Source organism: Carya illinoinensis, chromosome 7 (assembly GCF_018687715.1).
Source record: "Carya illinoinensis cultivar Pawnee chromosome 7, C.illinoinensisPawnee_v1, whole genome shotgun sequence".
Classification (NCBI taxonomy): Eukaryota; Viridiplantae; Streptophyta; class Magnoliopsida; order Fagales; family Juglandaceae; genus Carya; species Carya illinoinensis.
The window spans coordinates 15,475,305-15,490,639 of record NC_056758.1 but is presented as its reverse complement, the minus strand read 5'-3'; the positions used below and the strand labels follow the sequence as shown (position 1 = coordinate 15,490,639).

Sequence of the window (15,335 nt, the reverse complement as noted above, 5' to 3'; positions counted from 1 at the left end):
CATCCATGAAAAGAAGGCGGGAGCCATTGACAAAACCATTGTTACTGAAATCCACTTAGGAACTTGATAGATAGCCGCCAACATCCAACTAAGCACATCTGTTATGATAACAAAAAGGAAAGAAGTTAACGGGTCCCCTTGTCTCAATCCACGAGAGCTGTTTGAAAAACCAACATGGGTGCTAGTCACCAAGATGGAAAATCTAGCATTATATACACAATTTTTAATGCACATACACCACCTCTCACCAAAACCACACCTCCCAAGTAAAGAAAATCCCAATTCACATGGTAATAAGCCTTCTCCCTATGACTTGTATAGAATGTATTCGCGTTTTTGCTTTTATTATATATTATATAATATATAATGAATAAGCTTTACGATATAGTAATTAGAAAAGAAGGATACCGATGAATTAGCTTTACCACATGTATCCTAGAGGTGATGTAGGATCTTTTCATGGTTGTTTTTTAGATTAGAAGAGTTGGGATTCTTGGGGTTCTGAATGAGGAGTGTGCAGCACCTTGGTTTAAGGTTTGAGAATTTTTTTTTTTAGTATAATTCTAATCAGTGCTGACTGGAGGGGTGTCATGGTTGTGATCTTTTATGATTTAACCAAAGTCAAGGTTTAAATAAATCCTATGGGTGGCGGCAAATGTGATGGTAGTCCATAATCTTGGTAAGTTGCGTGTTCTATGGGGATTTCTTCTCTTAGTTCACCTAAGTCTCGGCAGTCAATGAGGCTAAGAGCTCCTAAATTTATTTTGTCTAGGATTAGGATTCCTAGCAAAATGGGGGTTTTGGCTAAGTGTTTGTTCTAGGGTTTCATAATTTCCCATTTGTCATATCAAAAATTATGTTCTAGGGTTTCATGGGTTTAAAACAAGAATTGTAAGAATTTATAAATTAACACCCTATGCTGGCAAGCTAACGTTCAAGATTGGGCGAAGAACTAACCTTATATACATGGAAGTCAGTCAATGAACGGTGTCAGAGATCATAGGCCTGTGGACCAAAGATAAAAATTCCATCCCAGCACTAGGGAACTAGGGCTTGGGTGTTACAAACGTTCTTGCTTAAAAAAATTCCTCCTCTAGATTATTCTTACCTTAACTGAACAAATAAAGGTATTTCTCCTTCATGTTGCCCTGATGCTCCCAAGTTGATTCCTTGATCATCATGAAAGTCTTGTTGTGTAGGACCCATGCCAAGACTCCTAAAAACTCCTCGTAGGTGAGGTCGTTGTTGACCTTTAGTGGACTGTACTCCAGCACATAAGGATTTGGGACATACTTCCTCAGCATAGAAATGGGAAAGGCACCTTGCATGGTCAATAGTTATGGTGATAGTACCATTCGATATACTACTGCTCCAATCCTCTCTAATATTTTGAATGGCTCAACTTGTCTTCTTCCTCAATCTCATTACCCTTCTCATCGGAATGATCTTCAGAAATACATTGCTTCCCACTTAAAAACTAGAGTTTTATTTATTTATTTTTTGCAGGTAGCATACTTTGTCTTTCTTGTACCATTGCCAACTTCTTTTTGATAGTACCATCTTCTCACACGTCTTGAATTACCTCGTGGCCCATCACTTTCCATTTGCTAACTTTCATCTATATAAAGCAAAGATTGGCATATAGAACCTCATAGGGCATAGCCTTGATGCTATCTTGGTAGCGGTTGTTAGAATCAAATTCTAGCTAGGTACCTACCTAACTTCCCTTTGAATCTGTAACGTAGGCCCAAAGCATATCCTCAAGAATCTGTATGGTCTTCTTAGACTAACCTTTCGGTCTATGGATGGAAGGAGGTACTATGTGTCAGTTTGGTTCCTAGCTCCTTCTATACACTCCTCCAAGAAGCTTAGGTAAACCGAGTGTCTCTGTCATACACTATCTTGGTTGGCACACCATGTAATCAGACAATCTCCTTGGCGTACAACTCTAACACTTTGTTGATTGAGTACGCCTTCCTAGTACCTCGAGGAGCTTTGGTGCTCGGTCTTGACCTATTGACATGCCAAACACTGAACTACAAAGTTTTCTAGATCCCAGTTTATCCCATCACACTACCAATGTTGTCATAGATTTATGTTATTTAGTGGTACTACCAGGGTGAATAGCATAGAAAGAGCGTTGTGCTTCCTTCCAGATCAACTCCTGAATCTCCTTGTTAGGCACAAACAATCTCCCATTAAACTAGAGGTGTCATCATATATCAATTTGAACTTTGGCTTCTTTCCCTCATGACCTCCTCTATAAGCTTCACCGATCCTGCATCATCAGCATGGGCAGCCTTTATCTGATCCAATAGCATTGACCCAAGAACAAGGTTGCTCAATTGGCTTGCACATCTTGTACCATCACAATCTCAAATCACTCTATTTCCAACAAAATTTCTTTAAGGACTTTACATGGTAGCAAGAGTACTCAAAGAAGATCTCCTATTGAGGGTGTCTGCAACCACATTCGCCTTGCTCAAGTGATAATTAATGCTGCAGTCAGTCTTTCAACAATTCCGGCCATGTACACTGCCCTCATCTTCAAACTCCTGATTGAAGAAATATTTGAGGTTCTTATGAAGAAATATTTGGTTAACTAATTTTTTAAAAAACTTTCCCTTTTATCTCCACTACACATTTCATAGGTATGGACCCATCATGTGCTCTTCTATTGGCGTAGCCATAGATACATGCATTCGAGGGGTTCAAGGGTTCCCCGCCCTAAACATGCGTATTTGCTAGAAATGGAGTAGCACCAGGGTCATATAGTATTGATGCATGGCAAGATAATAGAGGAAAGCTTCTGGAAGGAATATGAATTATAGTATTTTAGGAATTCTCGTAATGTCAATCATCATTTTCTGTATGTAAAACCTCGCCAATGTGCTATTACTCCAACACCACAATCACATGGTTGTGGTGGTGGATTCAAGAATAATCGTGTGCGCATTTGCAACTTTTAAGAGTTTTTTTATTGAAAAATTTCGAATCATGAGTTCAAGCAAGGTTCCTGTGGTAAATATTATTTTTGTGCTGTTCTTATTGCATATGGTCTATCATATTAGTTACATGCATACTCACATTCATGTGGTCTACCTGGTTACACTTGTACCATTATCAAACGACATTTTATTGGGTGGAAGGTTACTACTTTATGTATTACTACTCTCTTTCTCAATATAAGGCTTTTCTTTTTCATGTAATGATACGAACTGAATCTCATGTCTTCTGCTATGAATCCTCCCTTAACATCTTTCTCAAAGTTAATGAGTTCAATGTTAAAATGTTTTTGGTGCACTTCATCTATTTTGGTTTCTTTTCCGATATCTTCATCACTAGTAGATTTGCTAGTGGTGTTGTTTCTTCAAGGAAGTTATGACATAAAATCCTTTTATTTTGCAGATTGGGGACCTAACATTGATGTAGTTGGATTTTGTTTTCTGGACCTTGCATCAAATTATCAACCTGCAGACTCATTAGTAAAATGGCTTGAAGCTGGTAAAGAGCCTATCTATATTGGGTTTGGTAGCCTTGTGAGTTTCTTTCCCTCATTTTTTGCTTTTGATATTGTATGTGTGTGTGTGTCTATATTGGTGAAAAATAACATCCAAGAAAACATTTGGCAATCTTTCCATTTGATTGCTCCTTTTTTTTTTTTTTTAATAAATAGAGATTTATTATATTGATGAATGTTTATATTATACCATATTCCTAAGATATTATACTTCATCTCATATCTTCGTTTAGATCAATAATGGAAGATATATTCGGTAAAAGGTTAACAACATGCAGAATAAATACTGAAGGTAGAGAGCTTATCTTTTCTTTCCCTATGCCTTGCTGCATCTACTTAAGAGGGCTTTTAGATGTGACCATTGTGTTATCTGCTTGATAAGGTAGTAGGTCGCATTAGTTGGGAGGATGAATACTTTATTGTCATATTTCTGGTTAGGATCAAATGAAGATAGCTATTATTTGTAGTTAATAATGACTGCACATATGAGATTTGCTCAGAGGATGACTGTTCGCCATGCCTATATACTTGGGGTTTATTCTGAGGGTGATTCCTCATCATGACAATAATTACATGTGTTTTGCTCGGAGAGTGATTCCTTGCCATGCATAAATGTGTTCACAGATTTATTTACAAGAAACAATGCATGCATATTCATTTCCATTGTCTCTCATTAGTAGCACTATCATGGGTTTTAAGCCACTGGGATTTCTTAGAAGTCTCACTGTGGTGATCTCACCTGTAGTTTTGTTTACTGGAGTCATAGATCTTGATGCAAATTAAGCCCAGGCTGAGTTTCCCAAGGAAGAAAGACCAGCCCTCCCAAGGTGTAGACAAGTTGGCCTGTCTCTGATTAGTAGATATTTGTAATTTTTAAGATGTTCATTTTAGTTAGGCGACGAATGATATATGGTTCGTTGTATTTTAATGTAAGTGATGAACTCATGACAGTGTAATATTATTTGGGAAGAAGTAGCGATGACATATGGATATTACCATTGAAGGTTAAATTTTCTTACTGGTACAAACCTCTGGTACATTTAGTATTAGTCTTTAAGTAATCCCTTCATTTATTCCACTGCAATTTATTCATTTGGTGTGTGCTCAATTCTTGAGAATGCCTGTTTAGCCCCAAGTAAAATTTGTGGTGTTGCCGACTGGTTGACACCCCTGAATTTATGTGATTAAAGCCCAGTTGAATAGGCTATAGATTGCAAGGAGTTGTATAGGGAAACTAATCCTAGTAGTTGGATAGTCTACAACCTTGGTAACAAATATGCTGTTCCAATTGGAAAGTCAGGTGTTGGTAAGCTTCTATGCTTGATAGACAGAAAATGTATATGATGTGGCCAATTTTTCTAATGTTATCTGGATTATGCATGCTATTAATTATGGCATGGAAATTTGTCGGAAACATCCTTAATGCCAGGGATAAAATGGTGAATTATCATTAAACGGTAATGTCTCTTTCATTTTGTAATCTGATATTTTGATTTTTCAACAGCCTATTCAAAACCCAGAGGAAATGACGGGGATTATAATTGAAGCTCTGGAAATTACACAACAAAGAGGCATCATTAGCAAAGGATGGGGTGGTCTTGGGAATTGTAAGTCTTTGTTCCTATACTTTTGCATTGCATAGAGTTTATCCAATCAAAGTTACTGCTATTATTTTGTTTGGAGACTTACAAATTGGGGGAGCATCATTATATATATAATTTACTTTCTTTTTCAGCGGCAGAACCGAAGAAGTTTGTGTACTTATTAGACAATTGCCCTCACGATTGGCTCTTCCAAAGATGCATTGCCGTGGTAAACTCTTCATATTTTCTTTGTTTTGATTTGTTCTGACTTAGGAGTTGAGGGATTTGAAAACTCTTAGAATGCTAACCTACTGTTAGGTTGTAAGTTCTTGAAAGAAATCCAGTGAGGTAAACCTGCCTGCTAACCTACTTTCTGTCATTCTCAGAATGGTTATCCTATATATGTGTAATGGAATGAGCATATAAAATAAAAGGAAAAATAGCTGCTCTTTACTCATAATTTTTTCTCTATGACATGGTATCAGAGCTTGGGATTTGATTGTCTCATTGCCTTTGCTACCTCAAATTATTCAACTTTTATTCAGATCTATATCTCACCCAGCTTCAACTAGGGTCAGACCGGGCCAACCATACCTGCTAGACTTGAGGCTACATTCGCTTTGGATCTTGCTTGTTGATTGACACCATTGCGTCTAGACTTGAGCTTATCTTCTCCATGTCAAGATAAGTAAAAAATGATGAATGAATGGCCGAATGGTTGGCCTTGTGATTTCTCTCTATTATATAAACTGTACAAGGAATTCTATACATGGAAAGAGCTACGTATATGCTACTGTTATCCCTATACAATCTGTCAAATATTAAGCTAATTATACGGACGAGTAAATCACGGAAATAAGAATGAAACAATTTTGGAAACAAATATGGACAGCAAAGCTGTCCATTGACAGCCCCCGTCAAATTGATGCGGGTTGATCAACAAGCATCAATTTGCTACTTAGGAAGCAGTGTCGATGACGAGTGAAAGCCTTGGTGAAGATATCAGCAATTTGTAGTTCAGTGGAAATGTGTGGAAGAGTGATAACACGAGCGTCAAAGGCTGCACGAATAGAGTGACAGTCAACTTCAATATGCTTGGTGCGCTCATGATAGATAGGATTGGTCGTGATCTGAATAGCACTTGTATTATCGGCATGTAAAGGAGTAGGATCAGTCTCAGAGAAGTCTAACTCAGCAAGCAATCCTCGAAGCCAAATAATCTCGGAACAAGCAAGAGACATCGCTCGGTACTCAGATTCTGTAGATGACTTAGAAACTCTGTCTTGCTTCTTACTCTTCCAGGAGATCAATGCATCACCTAAGAACACACACCAACCAGTGATGGAGCGACGTGTATCAGCCCAATTAGCATCGTTATAAGCAACAAGACGGGGAGAATTGCCTGTAGGAAAGAATAAGCCACGGGCAGAAATGCCCTGAACATAGCGTATGATCCTACGGACAGCAACCAAATGAAAATAACGAGGAGTCTGAAGAAACTGGCTAACTTGTTGTACAGTAAAAGTATCTGGTCTAGTGATCGTGAGATAGACAAGGCTACCCACCAATTTCTGATATAAACTAGGATAAACAAGTAAGTCACCCTCTTTGCGAAGCTTGATATTTAACTCCATGGGAGTATCGACAGAGGTAGCTTCTTGCAATCCAGCTGTAGCCACCAAATCACTAGCATACTTGTGTTGATTGAGTGAAATACCAGGGGGACTACGATGCACCTCAAGACCCAGAAAATATGTGAAAGACCCAAGATCTTTCATATGAAAGGATTCTAAGAGATGAGTCTTAAGCTGGACAAGTAAAACAGAATCGGAACCAATGATCACAATATCATCAACATAAACCAAAAGGGCAACAATACCCATGTCCGATTTCCGAAGAAATAATGAAATGTCATACTTGCTCTGCTTGAAGGAAAATTCTAGTAAAGTGGTTCGAAATTTATCAAACTAGGCTTTCGGAGCTTGTTTGAGATCATAAAGAGAGCGACGAAGTTTACACACATTGGAGGTCGGAGAGGGAAACAATCCTGGGATGTCTTCATATAAATACACTCTTTAAGATCCCCGTGAAGAAAAGCATTCTTAACATCCATCTGATGTAGTGGCCAATCATTGGAAGCAGCAAGAGCTAGGACCGTACAAACAGTGGTCATCTTAGCCACATGAGCAAAGGTCTCCTCATAATTGACACCATATTTCTGATTATTCCCAAGAGCAACAAGCTGAGCTTTATAACGATCCAAACTCCCATCAGAGCGAACCTTGACTGAGTAAACCCATTCGCAACCCAAAGGAACTATAGTGGAAGGACAAGGCTCAATGTCCCAGATGTGATTGGCCTCTAGAGCGGCAATTTCTTCCCGCATAGCTTGTCGCCAACAGTCATGCTTGACAGCATGTGAGTAACATGTGAGAATATCAAAATTGAACAATGCAGCAGTCAGAGCTGAAACAGAATTGCCAAAAGAAAACCCATACCTATCTGGGGGTACAGACACTCGAGAAGAGCGACGTACCAAAGGGGCTCTGGAGGTGCAGCAACTGATTGATTCCGGTGTTTGTTAGGATCAGATATCGGGTGAGCCACCGGAAGAGACAGTGGGCGGGAGCGTATCGGGTGAGCCACCGGAAGAGACAGTGGGCGGGAGCGTCTCGTATACACCATACCTAGTTTAAAGCGAGAACTGACATGATGAAGATCTGAGAGTTGCTGCTCAAAGGAGGGAAGGACTACAGTAGAAGAAAAGGGCACATATGGTATAGGAAAGAAATGTTGATTTTCAAATAAAATAACATTTTTAGAAATGCGTGTACGATGTAAAGTAGGATCATAGCAAACAAATCCCTTTTGACACATTATATCCCAAGAATGCACATCGAACAAATTGAGCAGATAATTTATGTCGCTCATGAGGAGGTAAATGAATAAAACATACACAACCAAAGATATGAAGATTATCATAACTAGGCTGCTTACCAAACAAGCGGAAATAGGGAGACTCCATTTATAATACTTGAGAAGGTAAACGATTAATCAAATGAGTAACAGTTTTTAGAGCCTCAACCCAGAACATGGATGGAATAGAAGATTCTAAAAAAAGAGTACGTACCACATTAAGAAGATGACGATTTTTGCGTTCAGCTATTCCATTTTGTTGGAGAGTAGCGGGGCTTGAACGCTGGTAAATAATACCTTTAGAAGCCAAGAATGCCTGAAACTCAGTAGACAAATATTCACCACCAGAATCTGTGCGTAATGTCTTAATAGTCTTAGAAAATTGATTGTCAACATACGCGAAAAATTCAGTGAAAGTACGAAAAATCTCAGATTTGGAACGAAACAAATAAACCCAAGTGAATCTGCTATAATCATCAATGAAAGTAACATAGTATTTGAATTTGTCATGTGAACTAACTGGGGAAGGTCCCCAAACATCACTATGAATAAGATAAAAGCAGCTAGAGGCTCTACTGGCATGCAAAGGAAATGGAAGAATTTTGCTTTTACCAAGTTTACAAGAATCACACTGAAGAGATAAAGAAGAACGTTTTTTATTACCAAGAAAGCCAGAGTGCAATACATGAGATAGGATCTGAGTATTGGGATGGCCTAAACGACGATGCCACACCATACTCAGATTAGGAACATTATTACAAGCAAAAGACTTAATAGAAGAAACTGGAGAAAGTGATGGAACAGGTAAAAATAGTGGAAACAAGCGCCCCACTTTAGGTCCCTTTGCGATCGGCTCCCATGTTACCTGGTCCTGCACAACACAACCATCACCAGAAAAATTAACAGCACAATTGTTATCAACTAATTGACCAATATAAATTAGATTCGTGGAAAACTGAGAAGCAAGAAACACATTAGTAAATGTAGACGAGGCATCTACGACAGCAGCTATGGGTAGAGAATTGCCATTGGCAGTCTGAATAGCAGAGTGACCAGCATAGGGCCGAACATGGCATAGAGATGTGGGAGTATTCGTCATGTGATTAGAAGCCCCCGAGTCTACGTACCAAAGTGTAGTAGAATTGTTACCTTGAAATCCCATCGCAGATAATGCTAAAATAAGCATCTGTTGCACCATTTCAGGGGTGTAGTAAGTGGTGGCAGGGGATGCAATATCAGAAGAAGCATTTGAGGAAGAGTCGTGCTACAGAAGTTGCTGCGGGAGGAACAGTAACAGAAGTCTAAAAAGCTTGGGCCTGACGATTCTGGGGATGGATACGACATTCTTTGATAATATGACCATTTTTCTTGCAATAAGAATAATACTTTTTAGGACAATTGGCAGCAATATGCCCATATTCCTAGCAACAGAAACACTGCAGATTTTTAGAAGTCATAGGGGATCCTCTGTCAACGAGGATATTAGGCACCGTATTAAGAGAATTATGAAGGAATGTTAGGCACCATTTGTTGTATATAGTTGACTTTCCATGTATAGTATTCGGTGGTATAGTTTATATAATAAAGAGAAAACTCAAGGCCAGGGCATTCGGCGATTCACACAGAGTAGTTTTATCTTATTATTGACATGGTATCAGAGCTATTTTAGTATTGTGATCTTACAGAAATTTTCGACCAACCTATCGCTGAATTTCTTCTCTTCCCGGTTCTATTTTTTCTTCCCCTCCCGGTTCTTTTATTTTCCTTCTCTTCCCGGTTCTATTCTGTGTTTTTCAGCACTCTGTGCTTTGGTGGTTGTCGGTGCCATCATCTTGGCAGGTTCTCGGCAACCCAACGTGAAACCCTGATCTATCCCTCTTGGCACCATCTTCTCGGCAGGTTCTCGGTTTCGTGTGTCGCCCGTGTATTTTTTTTTCTTTCTTTTCCCCTCTCGGTTTCGTATGTCGGCACCTTTTGGAGAATTCTCAGCAATCCAACGTGAAATTCTGAATTAGATTTGAGATTCTGTGTGGTATTTCGAGCTGGTACTTTCTTCGGTCCGTGGGTATTTGAGACTCAGTCCGTGGGTCAGTCTTCGGTGCACTCTGTTACTTTCTTCAGTCCATTTTTTTTCGGGCATTTATCTCTTGACAGTTTCGGTATCCTCTCGGCAGTTTTATTAGCTTCCTAATTTTTTTGTGATTTTGCTTCTTGGCATCTTTACTACTGAGTGCTGTTTTTTTGTCTCGGCAATTTTTTTTCCAATGGATTCTGCACCTGTGTGTTAAATTTACGGGCACAAATTATTCTACCTGGGCATTTCAGTTTGAATTTTTTCTCAAGGGCAAAGACCTTTGGGGTCATATTGATGGCACGGATGTCGCCAAACCCTCCGCTTCTCAACAATCTCCGGATGTCGGGTCTTCTTCGTCATGGGCCGTGCTTGATGCACGCATCATGTCTTGGCTTCTTGGTTCCGTGGAGCCCCATATTGTCACCAACTTGCGATTTCATCGCTCCGCTTAATCTATGTGGGCTTACTTGAAGAGGGTTTATCATCAGGATAATGATGCTCGTCGCTTTCAGTTAGAACATGCGATTGCCATGTTTCAACAGGGTATTCTTTCTATCCAGGACTACTACTCGGCTTTTCTGACCTTTTGGCATGAATATGCTGATTTGGTTACAGCGGATGTTCCCGATGCCGCTCTTTGCACTATTCAGACTCTTCATGCGACTAGCCGCCGTGATCAGTTTCTTATGAAGCTACGTTCGGAATATGAATCTGTTCGCTCCTCTTTACTGAACAGATCTCCTGTTCCATCTCTTGATATTTGTTTTGGAGAATTACTTCGTGAAGAACGTCTTAGTACTCAAGCTATTTTAGAACAACCTCATGGCAGTTCTGGGATAACTATTGTAGCTTATGCTGCCCACGAACGAGGACCACCTATAAATTCTAAAAACATGCAGTGTTTCTGCTGCAAGGAATATGAGCATATTGCTGCCAATTGTTCTAAAAAAATTTGCTCTTATTGCAAGAAGAAGGGTCACATTATCAAAGAGTGTCGTACTCGTCCTCAGCATCGTCCGGCCCAAGCATTTTAGACTTCGGTTACTATTCCTCACGCAGCACATGGCTCTCCTTCCGATGCATCCTCTGATTCTGCACCTCTTGCAATGAACTACTGCACCCCCGACATGGTGCAACAGGTGCTCATTTCGGCATTATCAGTAATGGGGTTCCAAGGTAACAATACTACTAAACTCTGGTACGTGGACTCGGGGGCCTCCAATCACATGACTAATAATCCCACTGCTTTATGCCATGTCTGGCCCTACGCTGGTCAATCTGCTATTCAGACTGCCAATGACACCTCTTTGCTCATAGCTGCTGTCGGAGATGCCTCTTCGAAGCTCACTGATGTGTTTCTTGCTCCTCAGCTTTATACGAATCTTATTTCTGTTGGCCAATTAGTTGATAATAATTGTGCTGTTAATTTTTCTAGTGATGGTTGTGTTGTGTAGGACCAGGTAACGGGGGAGCCGATCGCGAAGGGACCTAAAGTGGGGCGCTTGTTTCCACTATTTTTGTCTGTTCCCAATTTCTCTCCAGTTTCTTCTATTAAGTCTTTTGCTTGTAATAATGTTTCAGATCTTAGTATGGTATGGCATCGTCGTTTAGGTCATCCTCATACTCAAATCTTAACTCATGTATTGAACTCTGGTTTACTTGGTAATAAAAATCGTTCTTCTTTATTATCTCTTGAATGTGATTCTTGCAAACTTGGTATAAGCAAAGCTCTTCCCTTCCCTTTGCATGCTAGTAGAGCATCTCACTGCTTTAATCTTATCCATAGTGATGTTTGGGGACCTTCTCCTGTTCCTTCACATGAAAAGTTTAAATACTATGTGACTTTTTTTGATGATCATAGCAGATTTACTTGGGTTTACTTTCTTCGCTCTAAATCTGAAGTCTTTCGTATTTTTAATGAATTTTTAGCGTATGTTAACAATCAATTTTCTACTTCTATTAAGACATTACGCACAGATTCCGGTGGTGAATATTTGTCTACTAAGCTTCAAACATTCTTGGCTTCTAAGGGTATTATTCATCAACGTTCATGTCCCTCTACTCCTCAAAAAAATGGAGTAGCTGAATGCAAAAACTGTCATCTCCTTGATGTGGTACGTACTCTCTTGTTAGAATCTTCTGTTCCATCCATGTTTTGGGTCGAGGCTCTGAAAACAGCTACTTATTTGATTAATCGTTTGCCTTCTCAAGTCTTAAATATGGAGTCTCCCTATTTCCGCTTATTTGCTACGCAACCTAGTTATGATAACCTTCGTACATTTGGTTGTGTATGTTTTGTGCATTTGCCTCCTCATGAACGACATAAATTATCTGCTCAATCTGTCCGCTGTGCTTTCTTGGGATATAATGTGTGTCAAAAGGGATTTGTATGTTATGATCATACTTTACATCGTACACGGATTTCTAGAAATGTTATTTTCTTTAAAAATCAACATTTCTTTCCTGTGTCTTCTGTGTCATCATCTTCTACTGTGATTCTCCCCTCCTTTGAACAGCCATTCTCAGATCGTCATCCCGTCAGTTCTCGCTTTAGATCAGGTTTTGTGTATACGAGACGCTCCCGCCCACAGTCTCTTCCGGTGCCTCCACTGATATCTGCTCCTACCATGCTCCAGAACCAATCAGTTGCAACACCCTCAGAGCACTTGGCACGTCGCTCTTCTCGAGTGTCAGTACCTTCGGATAGGTATGGATGGTTTGCTTCTGCTCTTACTGCTACATTATCCAATTTTGATATTCCCACATGCTACTCACATGCTGTCAAGCAAGATTGTTGGCGACAAGCTATGCAAGAAGAAATTGCTGCTTTAGAGGCCAATCACACCTGGAACATTGAGCCATGTCCTCCTAGCATTGTTCCTTTGGGTTGCAAATGGGTTTATTCAGTCAAAGTCCAATCTGATGGACGTTTGGAACGTTATAAAGCTTGACTTGTTGCACTTGGGAATAATCAAGAATATGGTGTCAATTATGAAGAGACCTTTGCTCCTGTGGCTAAGATGACTACTCTTCGTCTGATTCTAGCTCTTGCTGCTTCCAATGATTGGCCACTACATCAGATGGATGTTAAGATTGCTTTCCTTCACGGTGATCTTAAAGAGTGTATTTACATGAAGCCACCCCAGGGATTGTTCACCTCTCCGACTTCACATGTGTGTACAATCTTGTCTATCATGAGCGCACGAAGCATATTGAAGTCAATTGTCACTCTATCCGTGAAGCATTTGACGCTCGTGTTATCACTCTTCCACATATTTCTATTGAACTTCAAATTGCTGATATCTTCACCAAGGCTCTCACTCTTCATCGACATTACTTCCTAAGTAACAAATTGATGCTTGTTGATTTACGGGCATCAATTTGAGGGGGGCTGTCAACGAGGATATTAGGCACCGTATTAAGAGAATTATGGAGTAATGTTAGGCACCGTTTGTTGTATATAGTTGACTTTCCATGTATAGTATTCGGTGGTATAGTTTATATAATAAAGAGAAAACTCAAGGCCAGGGATTCGGCGATTCACACAGAGTAGTTTTATCTTATTATTGATATCCTCGTCCTTGGGCAGCATAAGCCACAGTTGTCGTCCCGGAACTGCCATGAGATTGCTCCAGAATAACTTGAGTACTGAGACCTTCTTCGTGAAGTAACTCACCAAAACAAACATCAAGAGAGGGAACGGGAGATCTGTTCAGTAGAGAGGAGCGAACAGATTCATATTCTGGGCATAGTTTCATAAGAAACTGATCACGCCTGCTAGTCTCATGAAGCTTCTGAATAGTCGAAAGGGCGGCAACAGGAACATCCGCTATAACCAAATCAGTATATTCATGCCAAAGAGTCAAAAATGCTGAGTAGTAGTTTTGTATGGAAAGACTACCATGTTGAAACATAGCAATCGCATGTTCCAACTGAAAGCGACGAGCATCATTATCTTGATGATAAACCTTCTTCAAGTAATTCCACATGGATTGAGCGTAGCGATGTGCCCGCAAGTTGGTAACAATATGTGGCTCCACCGAACCAAGAAGCCAAGACATAATTCGAGCGTCAAAAACAGCCCATGAAGGAGAAGTCTTGGGCTTGTCAGAAGTGGATGGTTCGGCGGCATCGGTACCATCAATATGACCCCAAAGATCTTTTCCCTTGAGGAAAAGTTCAAACTAAAAAGCCCAAGTAGAGTAATTTTTGCCGGTAAACTTGACACACACAGGTGCAGAGTCCATTGCAAACAAAAAAGGGAACCCGAGACAGCGAAAAAATATCCAAAAAATTGAAAGAAACCGAGAGAAGGACCTGCTGCCGACAAATAATAGAAGCCAAAAAAATATCCAAACCAAAAAAAATATGCCGAAACCACCCACTCTAGGAAAAAACGACACCCAAAAAATAATTAGAAGAATGAAATAAATACCCAGACTTTAAACAGAAGCTGCCGAAAGACACCACCCTAGGAGAGGAACATGTTGATAGACTGAGAGGGTACTGAGAATGCTCAAACTGAAACAGAAACTGCCGAGAAACACTGCCCCAGAAACAGAATGCCGAAAAACACAAGGCTGTGACGTCAGATGTGAAATACCATAAACAGAAGGTGCCCAGATGTGCTGCCGAGACTCAGAGACGCCGACACACCAACGCCGACACTCGAAACCGAGAAAAAAAGACCAAAATATTCACGCGGGCGACAACAAACCAAGAGAAGAAGAAAAAATTTTCAACCGGCTCTTGATACCATGTCAAGATAAGTCAAAAATGATGAATGAATGGCCGAATGGTTGGCCTTGTGATTTCTCTCTATTATATAAACTGTACAAGGAATTCTATACATGGAAAGAGCTACGTATATGCTACTGTTATCCCTATACAATCTGTCAAATATTAAGCTAATTATACGGAAGAGTAAATCACGGAAATAAGTATGAAACAATTATGGAAACAAATATGGACAGCAAAGCTGTCCATTGACATTCCATGCATACTTCTCTCGCATCACATCTATTGAGTTACCCATCACTAAAAAAAAGAAAAGATATCAACTTGAATGGAAATAACCATATTTATTGGGCACAATTAGTAGATGTGATCTTTTGAGGAAAACAATTATTTGATCAGCCCTTTTTTGACAAGCCAAAATATTTCTCAGCTAGTACTGAGTCCTTGGATGACATGACTAGTTCAACTTACTATAAGTAGGAAAACTCCCATGCTTGGGTTGCTC

General features: G+C 39.8%; 1 protein-coding gene across 4 annotated transcripts in view; it reads left to right on the top strand.

The window, feature by feature from the left end:
• The window catches only part of LOC122315163 (sterol 3-beta-glucosyltransferase UGT80A2-like), a 34,275-nt gene that overhangs the window by 15,449 nt on the left and 3,491 nt on the right, over positions 1–15,335 (top strand). For all 4 annotated transcript variants that reach the window (XR_006243953.1, XM_043130947.1, XM_043130949.1 and 1 more), the window contains 3 exons: positions 3,409–3,539; positions 5,025–5,127; positions 5,256–5,332. Coding sequence is in view for 3 of the 4 variants with exons in the window: in XM_043130947.1 (XP_042986881.1) it covers positions 3,409–3,539; positions 5,025–5,127; positions 5,256–5,332 (311 nt within the window). In the remaining variant the exon portion in view is untranslated. The remainder of the gene's footprint in view (positions 1–3,408; positions 3,540–5,024; positions 5,128–5,255; positions 5,333–15,335) is intronic.